Here is a 20295-nt window from a genome sequence, read left to right as displayed (position 1 = left end):
CTTTAGGTCAGATATAAAGTCTAACTCGTGGTATGAATTGATTCTGAGTCAAGTTTGAGAATATTTATTATTTTCGAATTTGTTTGAGAGATGGATTTTGCTTAGTTTGGGTCCATTGATTTCAGATGATTCAAATTCAGACAAGTCAAGTCTAGACATTCCGAAAAACAAACAAACGAGCACTACCTAACTCTCTTTGTGAGATCTAACCCATAACTTTACCCTTAGTAACCTTCCATGGTTATATTTTTTTCTTAAGGATTTACATCTAGTTATATACTTCAATTTTCTTATCTTTGTGATCAAAATTTGGTTCTTGGAATTGGTTAATAAATCACGAATGAGGATTCCAAATGATCGACAGTTTCGTTTGTGCCACAAGAGTGTGTAACTTTACAAGCCTGACAATCTATATATGTGGAAGTGTACGTTGACACGGTATATGAGAGGCTCAATTGGACCAGACTACGTTTTCATGTTATGTTAACATTTTTCGTTTTTGAGTGATCAAACCTTTGAGCCTAATACATTCTAAGTTCTTGGATAATTCTCACAATGGCAAGAACTTGGAACCAATAATTTTTTTTTAAGAAGTCAAATCATTAAATGTGAAGAAGAGATTTATTTAAAACAAAATGATTATGAAATGCACCAAATCTTTTCCAATAAGATCACAAAATTTCTTTACAAAAACGCAGAAGACGATAACAACAACGGCAGAAAAGCTAAAATAGACAACTCAAAAGCTTTTTGTGGATCATTATCCGGCGAAACCAAATGGGTTGCTTCTAGAACTAATCGATCTTCAACATTTGTATACTTCTCTATACATGAACATTCCTCTACTAAATTCTTCAAGTCGACTTCTACTAACGCGAAATTCCTCCTTTCCTTGATTGGGACACCAACTTTAGCTTCAAGTCTTCTCGGGTCGTTATCGATAAAAAGTGGTCTAAGTTCGGAGTTTTTGTTCATGGGCTTCGACTTAGTTGTTGCATTTGGGTTCAAAACCAAGTAAGAACTCTCCATTCCTCTTGTCTCTCGACCAAAATCTTGCAAATTTGATGTAGTCTTTGTTGATTCCTCACTATTGGTCAAAAATACCAACCTACATTGAGATTGTACGGAATTCTGCTGCACCGAACAAGCATGAAAACGAAGTTGGTCTATAGAGTTATAGTTCGTAATATCGGTGGCTAAATCTAGAGCTTGAATAGAAGATAAGCTTTGGAGATTCAGAGGACTTAGAGGTGATGAAATAATCCAAGCCGAGCATGATTCTTTCAAGGGTTCACAGTAATCGTTCTCGTTTATTTCATTCGGTAATGTATCGAGATTGATTCCATATAATCTATCCATTGATTCCATTTCCAATTCAGGCCTAAAGATCGAAGAGAACTCATTAGCACAAGAAAGCAATAAATTAAACACAAATAAAGGAAAACAGTTCCATACCTAGAGATTTGTTTGAAGACTTCTTACCGTATCAAGTTTTCGAGGAATTGATATGAGAGACCAAGAATTTCTTATCCCTTTTCTTCTCTCTCCTTTTGATGTTAGAAAGAGAGAGAAGAAGAAGAAGAATCTGTGATATTTTTAGGGGAAGAACTTGAGATGGAGAGAGAGAGAGAAGGGCAAAATGGGAATTGAAAATCCCAGCAGAGGAAGGCCAATGATTTTCTCTGCTCCATTCACATATTCCGTTTTCTGTTTTGTTAGTTATATCTGTTACTTTGCCGGGTGAAATTTATTCCACCCACTTGACCAAACTACCCGGCAAATTTTCCAAATTGACTAATTCACCCTTAATGTGAAGAGCAAATTGGGCCGAAGGCCCAATTTTATGTTTTTTTTTTTGTTAAAAAGACAACTTAACTTTTAAACAAGCTAGGCCCCAAATAAGTTTTAAAAATAGGCTTGAAGGACATTTTTACAGGCACTCACTTTTTAATAGTCCAAATTACCCTTTCTTCAATTACAAATACCTAGGAACCCAATTACTAAAATAAATCAAGTTGTTTTTTCTTAAGGACAAATCGAGCTAGTGGAATTGTGGTGGCCGAGTTGAATTTCTAGGGTTTGAATCGATTTTTGCTATAAGATAGGTTGATGTTTCTAGGTTTTGGTGATTGAATCTATTTGCTTGTTGCTTGAAGATGATTTCAAGGGTTTTGGTTAAGTTTTTTGTGAAGAATTTTAGAGAGAGAAAGTTACAATTTCCAATTTTTGAATCTTTAGAGGTGAAGTAATTTTTTTGCTATGTTAGTTTTGATGTTTATGTTCAAACTTATTTGTTGAATTTCTATGGAAGTTGTGGAAGTATAGTTGATGCAAGGAATGTGTTCGATAATATGCTTGAAAGAGATGTTGCTTAAAATGCAAGGTGTTTGCAAGGCTCTGCAAGGTGTTTGCAAGGCTCTGCAAGACAGTGCAAGGTGTTTGCAAGGCTCTGCAAGGTGTTTGTAAAAGTCATGCAAGGTGTTTGAAAGGCGCTACAAGGTGTTTGCAAGGCTATGCAAGGTGTTTGCAAGACTTTGCAAGGCAGTGCAAGGTGTCTGCAAGGCTTTGCAAGGCAGTGCAAGGCTCTGCAAGGTGTTTGCAAAGTTATGCAAGGTGTTTGCAAAAGTCATGCAAGGTGTTCGCAAGGCTCTGCAAAGTGTTTGCAAAACTCTGCAAGGTGTTTGCAAGGCTATCCAAGGTGTTTGTAAAAACCATGCAAGGTGTTTGCAAGGCTCTGCAAGGTGTTTGCAAGCTTTGCAAGGCTCTGCAAGATTATGCAAGGTGTTTGCAAAAGTCACGCTATGTGTTCGGAAGGCTCTGCAAAGTGTTCGCCAGGCTCTGCAATGCAGTGCAAGGTGTTTGCAAGGTTATCCAAGGCGTTTGCAAGGCTCTGCAAGGTGTTTGCAAGGCTTTGCAAGGCAGTGCAAAGTGTTTGCAAGGCAGTGCAAGGTGTTTGCAAGGTATTTTCTTAGACTAGGGTTAGGTTGGTCTTTTCACTTAAATAGAAAATTACATAATTGCCACCAGGGAGGTGAAGCCTAAAAAAGTTTGATGAATCCTCTTTAACCAAAGTCATAATTTTTTGGGGAGTTTTGGCCAAATTCCCCTAATGTGAATCCTTTTTTCCACTGCTCGGAGGTGTTAAGAATTACTCCGGCCGGTTGCTATAGACATTACGAAAGATCCATGGACAAAAGTTCTGATCCATGGACAAAAGAGAACTTTCTATTGATGCTAGAGGATGAATCCCCTATGTGGCTTTGTCAGTCGAAGGACAAAGAGATAGGGAGTTAACGATAGCTTCTGAAGTCGATGAACCTTTAACTTCTTTCCCCTCAAGCAGGCCAACTGACTGGACCATCCTTTTGCGGATGCAAGTCCAAGCGCGACTCTAGTGTCCTGCCCCAATTGACATGTAGAAAAGTTCAACCTTTCTGATCATACACCTCTGATGGTGTGTAACCCAATAGGTAACTTGGCATCTTCCTGACTACATATTTACCTGAAAAAATATTTTTAAAAGATTGCAGTGATATGAAATCAAGGGTAAAGTAGTTTCATCAGTACATGAAGTGAAATCTTGAGTCAAACTCTAAGTGATTGTAGCATAATAATAATTCAAACGATCTTACACCAGAATTATATTCACCACAACTCTTTCTCTCCCTGTACAAGAATATCTACAATACATCTTCTCCCCACATTTCAAATTATTTTTTCATTACACGGACTTAAGCTACAAACTACAAAACAAAAACTACCAAGAAGGTGAAGTTGGCGACTTTTCTTCTAATACGTGTACTATTAGTGGTAGTTGCGTGTACACAGATTGTAACCTGAAATAAGAGAACTAAACGCAAACGCAACGAATGCCATGAAAGACATTCCTGTAAAGGCACTTGCAATAATTGTAAACTCATCCTTCCCCCAATTTGTTTGCCACAAGTCCACACTTGTTGCAGCCGATGATGATGCCGAAATCAAAAGGTATGTTATCACCTGTTTTTATTTCAACAAACATTTTAGGTTAAAATATTCGACTATAACCATATATCAAGGGAAATCTCAACATTCTTAACTGTTTTTCTAAAGTACAGTTTAATAATTCAAGTACTGTACGGTGATAATGCAGGCAAAGTGACAGAACGGCTGAACATTTGCAGTAGTAGCTTGTAAAATGTAATATTGACAGTACGAAGTGAACCAAAAACTTTTACAAGATATAAGTGACATAAACCGATCATTTATATGGCTAGTTTGATATGTTCCGTGATATTGTTTTCGTAATTTGAAGGGCTAATCACTTGAGAGACAAACATAACTAAATATATAAGTAGGCATACGTTCAAAATCGAAATGAATCAACGAACTTCCAATTTTCAAATTCAACTTCTTGAAAACCCCCCGTCTCGTCTATCACTACGTCTCTCCACCGTCAAGTAACGTAAATTTTATACAACATTCAAAATGACGTATATTGTTTCTCAAATTATGCTCCAAACTTGGGTTATACTTCATAAGTAGAAAATCGTATCCGCCAAAAACCAAGGGGGAAGCTTATATCAAACTAAAAAAATATTATGAAACAACATTGATCGGAAAAAGACATTAGACAAAGCAAACTGACATATTAGAGAATCGATCAAGGTAACATTATAAGTACTAGTAACATCGATCGAAGTTCATTTATTATAAAATGGGTGCCTCAGTTTTCAAAAAAATAAAATGGGTGCCTCAAATGGAAAACCAAAAAGTAGAGCAAGTGTAAAAGTTAGACTTAAACTTGCAGAGTCAATGATATTCAAATTGATAAAAGAACTCAAGAACTTGCCTGGTCCATGGAGAAATCAAAATAGTACCCAAAATGGCGAGGAATAACATGCTTCCCGGTAATCAGATTATAAGCCGAATCGTACGCTTGAATGCTCGAGTAGACAAATCCTATTACAGTCACAGACAATACAGTACCTGCAATTTTATTCAATTCAAAGTGAAGATTAAGGGGAAACCCCTAAATTTCCAATTCGTCTTAGACGGTAGATTGAACAGAATCAATTTCAAATTCCAAACAATTGGTGTTAATTTGCCCTAAATTCGCATACCCATAACAAAAAGGTATCTACTTTAGTAGGAAAGTAAAGAAATTTCAGAAAATTTGATTGAAAATCGATAAATATTCAAACTTTATGAAACCCTAATTTGGGAATTGACTGATAATTTTACCTGTATTATTTATACAGATAGAATGAATCGCCAGCCCAACCTCGACTTATATCCGTTGCCATTACTGAAAATGAAACCAAACAGAAAATAATAGATGATAGGTGTTTAGGTTTACGTTCACTTCGATTCTCAACATCTTCTCTTCTTCCTTCTCCAAAACGGTAACCATATTGTTCACCGTTCTGATCCATCTTCGTCGTAAGCGAAAGGTCATCTTGAATCGTCGACTTATTCACTACGATTACTGGTGATGTGGGTTTCTCTTGAGCTGAATCTAATGGAGTTTCCGGTGGTGTGAGATGTTTTTCCGGTGAGAATTCATAAGAATGTTGATATACTGGAACAATTGCTTTAGATAGAGGATTTTCCAGAGGAAAATTTGGTTCCTTTTTCGGTAATCGGTGGCTGTGATGATAAAAGAGAAGTGGGGTTTTTGTTGTCCAGTGGGGGCGGCCGGCGGGGGTGGTGGTGGTGGCGGCGGGGGAGATTCAGTAGGAGTAGAAGAAGAAGAATAAAAGGGGTTTCTTTGTTGAGTAACAAATCGGATATGGGAGATTTTACAGGGCCTCCTAATTTTTGTTAAAAGCCCCTCAATGTTTATTTCCCAAGTGAAATAGTTTAGGGGGAGACCTTTTAACAAAAATGGGGAGGCCCCAATAAAACTTCCCATTATTTATTAGACTGTTCGTATAAATAAGGGTTATTTCCCAAATAGCCCCCAACTTTGTGACCAGTTTCCTGTCTAGACCCTTACTTTATCAAAAATACCCAGATGATCCCTTTTCTTAGATTCCGTTATAACACCGTTAACTAGTTATCATTTATATCTCTTCCATCTCATCACCTCTCTCTGTCACCTCATCTTCTCGCCACCTCATCGTCTTCACCGGCAAAAGTCGTCGACCAGCCAATTTTCCGGGCGGTGACCTTCAAACCTAAAAAAGAAAATTGTTTTTTTTCTTTTTTCCTCTCTCCTCTCTCTAAATTTTTTTTTATTCTTTCCTCTCTCTCTAGAACAGATCTAGAAAGAGAGAGGAGGTATGTTCTTGAACTGATTTTTCTGGAAGCTGTATTTTGACATTTTGGCCTTTTAGTTTTAGAGAGTGGACTTGAGAGTAACAAAAGTGAAATCTAGAGAGAGAAAAAAAAGTTTGGTTGTTAGATTCGGTGAAATAGGGCCATAGGGGAGAGTATAACTAGGAGAGCTGGATGAAAGAGTTTACAAATGCAAATTCAGTCTAAGCCACTTAGCCCTTCCCGACGACCTTGTATTCCGGGTTTCTCTCTCTCTCTAGATTTTATAAATGAGTTTGTAAGCACTACTGATTGACCAACTTTCTTTATACCCATTTTAGGGGTATCTAATTCTTTAGCTGAATTGAATCTCCCCATATCAAATTTCAATGAATTTCCATAATTTGTCATTCTTATCCGAACTGCCCATAATTTTAAAGAATAAATTATGGATTTTTGTTCAATTTAGGGCCACAATTGTAATGGATTTTAAAACCTTAGTGTTTACTGAAATCCCATTTCCATGTCAGTTCAAGTAAAGGAAGTAATGCTTTGATAATAAAGGTGGTATGAACAAATTCAAATTAAAGAGGGTAATATCAATGAACTTATACTTCTTTAATTTTTAGCTTAAAATTTGGTCTGTAGCTCATGTTAATGTTTTGTATAGGTTATGGGTGTCATGAATTGTTTATCTAGGGTTTAAGCTAGCAGTTTGGCTCTCTAGGATTTTGTAGAAATGGTTAACTAGTAAATTAGGGGTAACTTGAACCGACCTCTTCTCTCTCTAGATCTGTTCTAGAGAGAGAAGAAAGAAAAAAAATGAGAGAGAGAGGAGAGAGGAAAATTGGCCGGCCGACGACTTTTGTCGGTGAAGACGATAAGGTGGCGAGAAGATGAGGTGGCAGAGAGAGGTGATGAGATGGAAGAGAGATAAATGATGACTAGTTGACGGTGTTATAACGGAATCTAAAAAGGGGAGCCATCTGGGTATTTTGATAAAATAGGAAGCTAGGCAGGAAACCGGTCACAAAGTTGGGGGCTATTTGGGAAATAACCCTATAAATAAATTACTGTAGTTAAGTTGGATTCTAAATCCGTTTTTTTAATTAATTCGACATTTATGGTGTTTTTTTTTTCTCAATTGTTCAGCGTAGAGCCGTAGACCATACCTCTTACCACTCCAACCGTTGTTGACAAAAGGAGTTGAGTTAGTAAGGATTCGAACCCGAGATGTGATGGGTGCTAGACTGAGTGCAAAGACTAAATAATTCAAAACCTGGACACATTTTTCAGACTTTTAATTGTAAATCTATCATTTTTTTCTTAAACACTCTGATATCCCTCACAAAGCCCTCAAATCATTTCACCCTGTGGTAGAGGATTATGTTATTATATTACTGAATTTATTTGAAGAGCAGTATTATGTAAAGTGATTTTTTTAGATTTTCAATCCGACCTATAGTTCTTATATGAAATGGAGTATGATTCTTCCCATCCCTTCCATGACGAGAATTCGTGGGAGCTGAACTTCTCCCCTTCCCACTTCTTCCACTCACTCCCTCTCTTGTGTAAACTCTAGACGACATAGAAAAAAAGAATGAAACCTTTCAAGTTCTAGATAGATTTGTGTAATCCAAACTTGAAAATTTTGGAACTCGAACCTAAAAACATTTGTTGTTTACTCACACTCACACATCTCCATCTTCACCGTCACCACCACCACCACTATCTCCGACCTAACTTTTTAACCATTTTTGTTTGTGTATTATATGAATATTCATATCTGCTTGTTCATATGTTTTTTTCATAAGGTGTTATGGTTGTTCCATGCCAAGCATTTTACATATTTGTTCAACAAAAAAAAAAGCATTTTACATATTTTTGTGAACTTTCTTACTCCGATTAAAAATGTTAATGGATATGATGATTTTGTTCAAGATGTTTCAATTGGAAACATTAAAACCGCCTCTCACAGCTCATTTGCTCGACAACATTTCACATATACTTAACTACTATGTCACTTCCAATAATGTCAGAATTCAAGTGTTCCATAAAAGGATTGAGCTTTTAAGATTGTTAGTGCAATTACAAGTATTTGTTTTACATATATGAACAAAATCATCATATCCATTAACATTTTTAAAAAACAATATTTTTTTATTGTTACCAAAATTAATTTAATTATAAAAGTTGTAGTATCTTGTTTGACATTATAATAAGTTGTTCTCTTGTTAACATCTCAATCAATAGTTAGTTTTTTTTTTTTTTTTGTTAAGAGCAATCAATAGTTAGTTAGAATGGGACGAGTTTCACTCATTTTCCCACCTAATTGCTAATAAATGTTGGAGAAGTTGAACTCAAGGTGAACCATCCCACTTTAGAATTAGATGAATTCTTACCATTGTTTTGGTCTATTTTCAGGTTTCTTATGTTTGGAAGCAAAATATCTCTTTTGAATAATCCAAACCTCAATATTTGAACTCTAATAGTCTACCTTAGAATTTCTAATACTATAACCTAGTGCCTAACCATGAAAATAATCCAAACGATGATCAGGTTTGTTCGTGATGAACAGGCCTCCGACGAAGGGAAACCCCCTTCGCCGGAGTTTAGAGAGAGAGGAAGAATTAAAAAAAAAAAGAAAAATTTAGAGAGGGAGAGAAGAGAGAGAAAAAAAAATTTTGAAGGTTGTCGGCCGGAAATTTGGCCTGCCGACGACCCCTGCCGGTGAAGACGATGATGTGGCGTGCTGAAATGATGTGGCGTGCTGAAATGATGTGGCAGAGAGAGAAAACGACGACCCCTGACTACGATCTAAGTACGTCGTGATATTAACTGCCAACTCACACGTTAACAAATAGCCCAACAAAGACAATGGCCTGAAGCCCAACAATTTTATTTATACCTTCATAATCTCAATTCAAATAACCAAAGATTACACCTTCTCTGGGATTTGAACCTGGGACCTCTAGGGATTTCTGGATTTTATGTTAACCGGCTACCAACATACGCGATCCCACCACCATCACATAGATAAGTTCATTTATAATTTGGTTCCTCCAATTGATATAACAAACAAAAAAAGATCCCCACATAACACCCATGTCAAATAAAAAGGAAATAGAAAGATAGAAAGAGAAAAAGATAGTGACATAGTCATCATCTTCATCTTGATCTTCTTTTCTCTCTCTCTCTCTAGAAATTGAGTATATAAACAAGAGTTGTTTCTTTATTCTTCATGTTTGGATAATTATCAGAGAGAGAGAGAGAGAATTAAGGATGGCTATGAAGAAAGCTACTACTGCTGCTGTTACTGCAATTCTTGGGAATTCATCATCTTTACCTTCCATAATCATTAACCCATCATCAATTATTCCCAGAAATCTCCATGTATGCCTTCCAATTTCTCTCTCTAAAACTCTCTCCCTCTCTCTCTAGAACTCAACAGAGCACTCTGTTTACTGTTAATTGTTGTCCAATTGGACTAAAATCTACCATGAATTACTTTAGATCAAGTAAAAAAGGGTTTTGATCATCATGTAATAGTTGATTTAGAGAGATAGAGATTCAAAATTCAAATACTAAATTTGGGTTTAATTCTCTGCGTTTACTAATGGATCTGTCTTTGCATGAACAGAATGGAAGCTCAATCTCAATCAAATAATTGTTTGGATTTGATCTATTCTCGAGATCTTCAACCACCATGATGATTATAATAGAAAACACATAACTATAATCATATTTTACTACCCATGCATGACAAATCATACCTCTTTTACAAAATTATTGATTATATCTTATATAGTTGAAACCCTAACAAATGAAAGAAACAATCTCTATATTTTAATAATGATTTTATATATATATATATATATATGTATATGTTGATGCAATGCTACCAAAATGTGACATTATAGTTATTAATATGCCTCTCACAGACAAAACCAAGTAAGAATAACTTCATCTACTTAAAGCTTTCGCTTTCTTTCTAACTCAATTTCATTCTAATCTCGATAAACAACTATATGAATCTCGATTTGATCGAATTATCAGAGTTTGATTATAATTAATATGTTTTTGTCAAATCGAAAGTAATGATGGGATTTGTAAAGGAACTTATTTTAGGTGTTGAAATGTGTATTATTATTAGGGGAAAGTTTGATAAAGAAAGTATATCAAAGCTGAAAAAGGAGTTCTAATTGTGAACAATGCTCGAGGGGCAATCATGGATACTCAAGCCGTTGCCGATGCTTGTGCTAGTGGACACATCGCCGGTAACCCTAAAATGCTTTACCCCAATCTTAATGTTCTATTGAGATTCACAAAGTTAACTTGCTCTTTGCTTTAATACTCGAGATTCACAAGTATATGGTCGATTTGATCTCTTTGATGGTCTCTTCTTTTTTGACGAGCTAACAAGGATATATCATTATTTGGTTACTTTTAACGATTTCTTACCAATTTTAATATCCCAAAATTTCATACTTAGGTTATAGTGGAGATGTATGGAATCCACAACCAGCACCGAAGGAACACATATGGCGATACATGCCAAACAATGCAATGACACCACATATTTCGTTTACCACCATTGATGCTCAGGTACCCCGATATCTCGAATCACATTCCATCTTTACGATCTTAGAATACTTATATAACTTTTGTTTCGTTACTCGTCAATAATTCTAAGTGAATGTAAACAATGGTGCAGTTGAGATATGCCGCCAGAACTAAAGACATGCTAGACAGGTACTTTAAGGGAGAAGACTTCCCTGCTGCAAATTATATCGTCAAGGACGGAAAAATCGCCCCTCAGTACCAGTAAACCAGTCTTCCCTGGAAATGCTTGGGTTCTCCTTTGACTTCCCGTCACCTTTCTTGTAGTGCCTTTTTGGATCAAGCACTGCCCTCAACTGCAACCAACCCACATTCAAGTGTTAATAACAATAGAATCCCTCTGTCAAAATATAAGAAAAAACCCGAAAGTGGTTTCTTCTTTACCTTCCCATCTTAACCCTTAAAGAAACACAACAAGAGACTAAACCCCATGAATGAGGATCCAAAGATATAAGGAGAGCTCTAGTTCAACCAAAACATAGTAATAACACCAATAAGTCTTACAAGCCCTATGGAGCTAGAAGAGCCTTGCATTTTCAATCTTTAGAAATTAACTTTGAACGAAAACGAAATCGATCATATTTAGTGACACAAGGTTATTAAAACAAAAACTAACTTCTCAAGTATAGCTAACTTAGTCGCGAATTCAATCCCACAAACATGTCATTACATCTTCCATTGGGGCGAACTCAAACACATAGTAAAGAAAATCGAATGATGGGTACTTTTAACATTTGGAAGTCTTTCTTTATCTCTGGTGTGATGGGTGTAGCCGGCATATCAAACCTATAAACAAACATTTATCGATATTCAAACGAACCCGCATTATGTGAAATTAGAAACTAAACCTAGAACTAGGAATCAAAAATCAAGAAGTGATCTTACCATTTGTTACCAGCAGTATCTTTGAGGTTTTTCCTTGCCAACTTGTTTAGCTTCCTTGGGTCAGCAGGTGGAACAAAGAGTCCATCAACAAGTTCAGATATGAAAGTAAAGAAAAATGCTAGGGAACATGAAAAACCAGGCATTCTAGATAGAAATCTTACTTACGTGAATTTTCATGATTCATGCTTTCGATGATTCTGATTTACTAAACAGAACTGGCAGCCTAGTTTTTCTTGGTTCTACAACATTACCATCATCAAATTTCAGTTGGGTGAAATCCCTTCTTCTTCTTCTGCTAAACCAACTTCATCTTCTCGTTTCTTTCCATTTAAATCTACATTCTATTCCAGGTATCTATATCCCTATTACATGTATTTCTTCCTATTCAATTCATGATTTTTTCTTGCTTCTGAACCTTAATTTTGTATACCCACATGAAAAGTTTGATTTTTTTTTCCTAGTTAATTATTTGATTGGCTATTTCTTACTTTATGTCAATAGAATCTAACTGCATCCCTAATATCTTTATATATACAATCATGCTCAATCATGCTCAATCATGAGAGAGAGAGAGAGAGAGAGAGAGAGAGAGAGAGAGAGAGAGATTGAAGTTCCTACTTTCGAGTCATTTTAAATTTTTATTAGTTAGGGTTTCTTTAAATTTTTATTAGTTAGGGTTTCTTCAATCTTGTAATCATTATGGTTAAGGGTCTATAAATCATTATGGTTCGTGTGGAGTTGGGTTGTCTTCAATCTTTGATGCCTTTACACAGTGCTATGGCCTCGGCATAATTCACTTCGAAAATAGTTCTCGTGATGTGTCTTGGTATATCATAGAAGAAATTTTTGTACTGGGTTGTCTTCAATCTTTGATGCCTTTACACAGTGCTAAGGCCTCGGCATATTTCACTTCGAAAATAGTTCTCGTGATATGTCTTGGTATATCATAGAAGAAATTTTTGTACGCTATTAGCATTTATCAGTCACTAGTCATTACTATAGGTTTCGTGATCTTATTTTATGTTTTCGTCCCAAACCGACCTCTGAAGCTCTCTTTGTACCCTTCTGAATTTAACCCTATCTAAACGATGAATATTGCGGAACATTTTATGGCCGAGAGTGCGATCAAGAATTCTTCAAATTTATTCGAAAAGACACTATAGTAGTTCACGAAAGGCTAGTAGCACACCTGGACTTTCGAAAGGAAAAGGGGGTTTCGTAAGTGGTTGATTAATGTTCGGTAAGTTTCTTTTTCTGATATCAGAATAGGTAAGTTTCTTTTTCTGATATCAGAATAATGCAGGTGGTGGTGGTTCTTGAATTTTTCATGTTCTGTAATCCCTTTCAACTACATTTATAAAATCTAAATCAACTAGTCTTTAGGAGCTGTAAAAACTATAATATTGCTACGAATCATACACTTCGATATCTAAAACTTTAATTCTTATAATAGAAAAATCGTCATGAAACACATCATAGTCCAAAGGTTGGAGTTCAGAGTTTGCTAATTTACCTCATAATGTTGATCAGAGACTCAACCAAAAAGAAACTAATAGTATTTCCTTACTACAGAATATCCCATATTTAGAAAATTTGGCAGAGCATAAAAGGATCCACACAAGTTTGATATTTTCAGTTGGTAATTCGTTGTTGCTCGTACACCAGAACACTTTGCATGAACAGGAGTGTTTGAATCATCATCTCAACATTTTCCAGACGACTTCCAAAGGTCGTCAACCGAGATTCGATGGTTCGAGCCCTATCTTGAAGATGGTGGTCTATATCCTTCCTCATAGCTAATTCGGTTTCAAGCTTCCTTGCAAGTGCATCCAAATACCCCAACCGTCCACGAAGTAGTTCATTTTTAATCAGAGCCCAATCCGAAGCTGCACTGGCCGACCCCTCTGCTTCAGTGGCAGACCCTTCTGCTTCAATGGCTGACAATTCTGCTGCGGTGGCCGACCCTTCTGCTACGGTGGCCGACCCTTCTGCTGCGGTGGCCGACCCAGCTGCGGCGGTGGCCGACCCTTCTGCTGCGGTGGCCGACCCAGCTGCTGCGGTGGCAGACCCAGCTGCTGCGGTGGCAGACCCAGCTGCTGCGGTGGCCGACCCAGCTGCTGCAGTGGCCGACCCAGCTGCTGCAGTGGCCGAACCAGCTGCTGCGGTGGCCGAATCAGCTGCTGCGGTGGCTGCTACTTCAGCATTCTCCTTTATCATCTCAAGCTTACGAACCCATGTTCGCTGCAAATTGTTTACAACCATTAACCGGGTCTACTCAACAAATACAGGAAGCAATATAAATATAAAGCAACAGAAACAGAGCACTTATTACCTGCAAAAAAAAACCAACAAGTCCTACACCAGCAAGAAGAACAAACTGAAGCCCAGAAGGATTGGGGAACAACCTTTTTGGTATCCGACGATCTTTTTCCTCTGTTGTTACTGTCTTCCTCTCAATTGAGGCGCAAATTTTTGGACTTAACACAAACTTCACATTAGACGGCATGTTCATTCCTCTCATCATTTTCACACAAACAAGCAAACTTGGAGACAAACAATATATAATAAGAACAGGCCCATTTGAAGTAAAAAACTAAATATAACATTGTGAAATAGTAAAGAACACAATTGATCTATGACAAAAGAACTACAAATAAAGAACAGTTAACAGATTAAATCCTTTATTTCTTGACTATGTTATTGCCCAAGTTATTGGCCGAGTGATTGGCTTAGTGATTGCCTAATTTATTGCCTGACTTATTGCAATCAATAATAACAGCGATGGTATAGAAACCCTAAACACTACTGTAGGACTCTATTGTAGTATCAGTGAGTTAGAGAGTGAGTACCTGAGAACGAACCGAGCAGTCTTCTTCTTCCTTCTACTCTAATAGAAACCAGTGAATAAGATAAAGAGAGAGTGAGAGAAAAACGATGTAGGCCAAAAAGAACTAGGGTTTTACACTTTTACCCAATATCTAGAACTCTATACAGCCACACTTCTGTAGGAACCTTTAAAAGGCCCAAAAGAATTAGGGTTTTACCCAATCTCTACAACTCTTAAAGCCACACTTCTGTAGGCACCTTTAAAAGGCCCAAATTCATCCAAACCCCATTGTTTGAAACAATTATAGTATAATAAAAACATTAATACAACTAATTTTTTTTTATTGAAGTTACAATTTAATTTCATTAATATTACATTCCATCTATACAAAAAAAACTGAAAGTGCACAAAAAAGAAGGTAAAACTAATAAAAAAAGAAGGAAAATTGAATATATCCCTATCCACTTCATAAAACCGTAAATTTCATCATCAGCACCATAGGACTTTGCAGGTCCAGTACCACTCCTCTTCGGAACCAATAAGATATCAATATTAGTCATAATTAGTTGAAAAAAATCAAAAAAAATAAAATAATGGGTAATCAAAAAACAAATTTTATAAAAAATTATAATTTTAAAAATTACAAAAACTATATTATTCTCACAAGAAAATAAAATTTTTCAATTTGTAATCCAAAAACAAATTTACCACAAAAATTGTACATGAAGAATAAAAAAAAAACTAATTCCACACATAACAGTAGTGGAAATTTATATGACAAAAAGAAAATCAAAAAACAAATGTTTCTCTCCATTCTCCCACAAGAAAAATAAAATTTTGATAATTTTAAAAATTACAAAAAAGAGAAGATGAAAGCGTTAAAGAACAGATCTAATAAGAGAGGCAGCGATAAGAGAAGATGAAAGTGTTAAAAATCAGATCTAGTAAGAAGGGGAAGGAGGCATAGATAGATTTTTCCTCTGACAAGTAGTACTAGTCTTCTTGTATGTCCTTTTATAGTGAGCTTGGCAACAAATCCTAAGGCTCTAAATCTAGCCCTAACATCTAACGGCTATACAAACAACATACAAACCCTAAATCACACTGATTTACTACCCGTTGACCCGGACCCGTCCGTAAGGAATCGTCCAAAACCCGAATGGATATAACCCGTTAGTTTTTTTTTTTTGGGTTATTTCCCTAATGGCCCCCTACTTTGTGACCAGCTTCCCGCCTGGCCCCCTTCCGTTATAACACCGTTACTCTCTCTCTTCCATTTCTTTTCTCTCTCCTCCAACATGTTTTCTCTCTCTGCCACCTCGTTAAAACCAGCCAACTCATCATCTTCTCCGGGAAGGTCGCCGGCCGACCAATTTTCCGGCCGGCGACCTTCAAACCTAAAAAAAAAAAAAAAAAAAAATTTTATTTCATCTCTCCTCTCTCTCTCTCAAAAAAAAAAAAAATTTTTTTTTTTTTTACTTCCTCTCTCTAAACTCCGGCGAAGGGGGTTACCCTTCGCCGGAGTTCGGGAGACCTTAAAGGTCTGCCGGAACAGACCTTCATGGTCTGTTCCGGCAGACCATGAAGGTCTGCTCGAACAGACCATCAAGGTCTGTTCCGGCAGATCTGGAAGGTCTGCCGGAACAGACCTTCATGGTCTGTTCCGGCAGACCTTTAAGGTCTCCCGAACTCCGGCGAAGGGTAACCCCCTTCGCCGGAGTTTAGAGAGAGGAAGTCAAAAAAAAAAAAAAATGGAAGATGATGAGTTGGCTGGAAAGATGAAATAAATTTTTTTTTTTTGAGAGAGAGAGAGAGAGGAGAGATGAAATAAATTTTTTTTTTTTTTTTTTAGGTTTGAAGGTCGCCGGCCGGAAAATTGGTCGGCCGGCGACCTTCCCGGAGAAGATGATGAGTTGGCTGGTTTTAACGAGGTGGCAGAGAGAGAAAACATGTTGGAGGAGAGAGAAAAGAAATGGAAGAGAGAAAGTAACGGTGTTATAACGGAAGGGGGCCATATGGGTATTTCTCGTAAAGTAGGGGGCCAGGCGGGAAGCTGGTCACAAAGTAGGGGGCCATTAGGGAAATAACCCTTTTTTTTTTTTGAGGGGAACAGTCAATAAATTAATCAGAATAAAAGTATACAACCAATTGCTACCCAAATAAAAGTATATAACCCGTTAGTTTTGAGTTTGTATTAAACCTAGTAGTATGAAAAGTCAATTTTCTAAACAACAACGCATTAATCACCAGCCCTTAGGCAAGTCCGACAACGTGGGGCTCGGGATCTCAATTTTGGGAGTCCCTGAATTTTAGGAGTCCAGAGGATTTGTCTCAATTCCAACGTTAGGCTCCCAAATCCAAAATAATCCACGAAAAAAAATGAAAAATAAGAAATAAGTAGTTCAAAACATTTTAAGCTAATTAAAAAAATAATTTTTGAGTTTATAGACCAAAAATAGGGTCCTAATAGGAGATTTAATCCTCTATAATCCTAAAAAGGATTTAAAAACCAAATTAATCATCATAAAAGAGATCTAGTCCATTTGTATTCATCTCGAGAGAAATACCAAATCTCTATAGTATTTAATCCTTATTAATACCTATTATAACCTTTCCATATATTTTGTAACCGTTTTTGCCAAAATAATTATGTATATATCATTTCCTTAATTGTCTCCATCTTTCTCTCTCCAATCAGAATTATAATGAAAGAAATATTAACAAATCTAATATGTAACCGTAATATAGTATATCTCATTTTCAAGAACATTAACCTAGTTGTTTAACCACTATTAACATCAGAACTCTACATTCATCTCCATTAAACTTGTCGAAGATCAATTCTTGAAGGTAATTATTTTTGCTAAAATCATAATGAGAACATTCATTTGTAAGATTTGGTTTTTGTTTTCATGTATTTGATATTACTGTTTTGTATTTAGATTCATTTTTAAGATCTAATAATTAATTTTTTAAACTGTATCAAATTGTTATGTATTATTTCTGAAAAAACGATTCAATTGTAGATCTTTCTCATAATATATATTTCCATCTTCGATAGATCTGAAATGGAAGTCTAAACTTCTCTCTCTCTCTAAAATTTTAATATCAATAATGAAATCTTTGATCTTTATATCATATTTAATGTTTTATTGAATCTAGGTATGTTCTATATCTTTCAATTTTCGTGGTATGTATCTTAAGATTTTCGTTTAATCATTACTGAAGTTTTTTTCAGATCAGATTCATCTTCACTGACGGACTCAGATTTGCGGTATATTCAGATTCATTGTTTTCTCTGGATATAAAGTACATGTACTTTACGCGTACTTTTTTCACAAAACAGTTGCCGTTTATAGTACAATAAATGTTCCAAAAATTATATGTAATTTATTGCACATTATACATATTTTTTCACATAACAGTGACCTTGTGATTCGAACTAACGTTATTTTTGTCTTCTAACACATTATGAAGTTTAACAAACAGTATGCATAATTTATTCCATTATACATGTCGTTTCTAGTAAATTGTTTGTTTTGTTAACAAATGTATATGTTTTCTTTTTGCAGTTTTGTTGTTACTTATGGAATTTGCTACTGAAGTTGGTCATTTGTTTCCTGGTGGTGCAAAATCATTTGGATATGCTCTTCGACAATATAGTGTAAATGTTGTTTGTCTTGCTCAAGACTACATATGCTCTTCGACAATATAGTGTAAACGATTTTTTGGTAACAGAATGTAAACGATGTGTAATGTAAAAGAAATTATGTGTTATGTAATAGAAAGTATGTGTAATTTACTGAACAAGACCCAAATACATCTGATAAATTACGTTGTATACTTGACTAATGATGGTTTATTCGTCATAAATAATACATAATTTACGTATTTGTTTCATAATTTGTATTCGATTTGTATTTATGTATGAGTAAAAACGAAAACAAATGCTGCTTTAATGTTCCCAGAAAAATATACTATTTCCAAAACTGAAAGTTAAGTGAGAGAAAGTGATATATATGTTTTGTATATTAACCCCCAAATCACGCTAAATTGATCCTAGATTGATTCAGATAATAGGAAAGAGAAAATTTGATTTCCAAATCTGTTTAGAGGAGAGAGAAATTATGATTTGTTTCTATCTTTTTTTTCTAATAAATCTCCATATTTTTGGCTAATAAATCTCCATACTAAATCTGTAAAGAATAGAGAGAAAATTGATTTGGGAAAGTTTAAATTTTGTTTCTAAACAGATTATAGAAGAGAGAGAAATTTTCGTGAGAATCTAACCTTTTTTTCCTAAATTTATCCTAAAATCAAGGTACATTAAACCGATTGAAATCCCAAATGAAGTAGGTTTAGAGAGAGAAAGTGTCTTTATGAAGATTGGTATCCAATCTGTTTCGGCTGAATAAAGATCCCCCACAAATCACGCCCACGGGTTTTGGGAAAGTTTCCTAAAACCCTCGTAAATTCAAAAAACCCGGGGTTTTTTGATTTGGGATACATTTGGTATTACCCAATAAATTAGCCATACTTTATACCCTTCTTGTAAAAGGACCAAAAATCCATAATCTAAGAAGAATGGTCTATAGACCTATTATCAAATTAATTTTGGTCTATATACCCATGGACTCTTAAAAAAAACAGTTGAAAAAATAAATAAATAAAATATAAGTGGAGTGGATCCCATATTTTAGAAGATCCACCCCAAATATGGTCGTTGGGACAACCCAACGGCCGTATTTGGGGGAGGGCGCGTCTAAAGGCGCCTCTCCAAAATGCTATAGGGGCCTCCAATTTCTGTTTGACCGTAGTCAACACCCGACACCTATAGGCGCCCCCCACTCGGACTGACCAGTCCGAGGCTCAAAGTTTTGTCTCGCACTGGCCCAGTCCAAAATAGGTCGGACTGTCCAGTCTGATAGGTCTAGGACTGGCCCAAGCCGAGGCCATCCTTTAGACTTGGGACTGATCACTCCGAGAGAAGATAGAGAAAGTAGATCTAGGGTTTCTTCATTAATGTTGGATCTTCATTAATGGTGGGGTTCTTCATTACACTTGAAATTGGACAGTAGATCTAGGCTTTCTTCATCAGACTTTTGAAATTGGACAACATATCTAGGGGTTCTTCATCACGCTTTCGAAGTTGGCTGGCAAAATCTAGGGGTTTCATTATGTTTTTGAGTTGGTTTAAGATAACGAAAGTAGAAAGAGAAGGAAGCCGAAAACGATTGAAAACGGGTTTAGAGTTCAGGGTTTAATCTTGTGTTTAATCTTCTTGAAGATTAATGGATTTTAGTTGGTTGATTGTTAGATTGAAAATAGAGAGAGAAAGAAGAAAAACGAAGAAGAGAAGAAGAGGATGGAGGTGCTCAAGAGGCCCCTATAGATTTTTTGGGAGGCGCCTACAGAGGGGAGGCCCCTACAGTAGTTTCGGGAGGCGCCTACAGCCGCTCCCTTTGGGGGATGGGAGCCCGGAAGCCTGAGGCTCCTAATGTAATATCCCATGTTTCATGGCAAAATGGTTAAAAGAGGGGCTATTTGGCATTTAAAAAAAAATCAAATTAGGGTTAAATAGTAATTAATTGATATTGAATTAATTGGATACAAATAAGAGGGGACATATTTATTAAGTATATAGGACTGCACGACCTAAGACTAATTAAATTTCCTGGCCACTTTGTATGGTGACACATGGCGCCCAAAGCACTTTTGTTTGCTTT

General features: G+C 36.1%; 1 protein-coding gene, 1 long non-coding RNA gene and 2 pseudogenes across 5 annotated transcripts; 1 reads left to right on the top strand and 3 right to left on the bottom strand.

Annotated features, from left to right (window-relative positions):
* Positions 1 to 647: 647 nt before the first annotated feature.
* On the bottom strand, positions 648 to 1675 carry LOC147553274 (uncharacterized). Its single transcript, XR_015238013.1, has 2 exons — positions 1456 to 1675; positions 648 to 1381 (listed from the first exon to the last, which is right to left on the bottom strand). It is a non-coding gene; the product is annotated as an uncharacterized LOC147553274 (long non-coding RNA).
* Positions 1676 to 3580: 1905 nt separating this feature from the next.
* On the bottom strand, positions 3581 to 5708 carry LOC147553273 (CASP-like protein 4A3 pseudogene; annotated as a pseudogene). The gene is made up of 3 exons (XR_015237496.1): positions 5224 to 5708; positions 4832 to 4968; positions 3581 to 3999 (listed from the first exon to the last, which is right to left on the bottom strand). The product of XR_015237496.1 is annotated as a CASP-like protein 4A3 pseudogene (transcript).
* Positions 5709 to 9519: 3811 nt separating this feature from the next.
* Positions 9520 to 12240, top strand: LOC147553272 (formate dehydrogenase, mitochondrial-like; annotated as a pseudogene). Its single transcript, XR_015237495.1, has 5 exons — positions 9520 to 9630; positions 10112 to 10188; positions 10391 to 10514; positions 10730 to 10842; positions 10952 to 12240. The product of XR_015237495.1 is annotated as a formate dehydrogenase, mitochondrial-like (transcript).
* Positions 12241 to 13170: 930 nt separating this feature from the next.
* On the bottom strand, positions 13171 to 15617 carry LOC147553271 (uncharacterized). 2 transcript variants are annotated; one of them, XM_086666038.1, is made up of 3 exons: positions 14592 to 15558; positions 14075 to 14285; positions 13171 to 13983 (listed from the first exon to the last, which is right to left on the bottom strand). In XM_086666038.1, the coding sequence occupies exons 2-3, from the start codon at positions 14264 to 14266 to the stop codon at positions 13375 to 13377; spliced, it is 801 nt and encodes a 266-aa protein (XP_086522164.1). In that variant the 5' UTR covers positions 14267 to 14285; positions 14592 to 15558; the 3' UTR covers positions 13171 to 13374. The 2 variants fall into 2 exon arrangements, with proteins under 2 accessions (XP_086522164.1, XP_086522165.1); XM_086666039.1 differs by having other exon boundaries at positions 14075 to 15617.
* Positions 15618 to 20295: the final 4678 nt, after the last annotated feature.

This window comes from Eschscholzia californica, unplaced genomic scaffold (genome assembly GCF_041429995.1).
Source record: "Eschscholzia californica isolate CP2 unplaced genomic scaffold, dmEscCali1.0.p SCAF_3, whole genome shotgun sequence".
Taxonomy (NCBI): Eukaryota; Viridiplantae; Streptophyta; class Magnoliopsida; order Ranunculales; family Papaveraceae; genus Eschscholzia; species Eschscholzia californica.
Note: the sequence above shows the minus strand (reverse complement) of the source record. Positions and strands in the feature narration are given on the sequence as shown.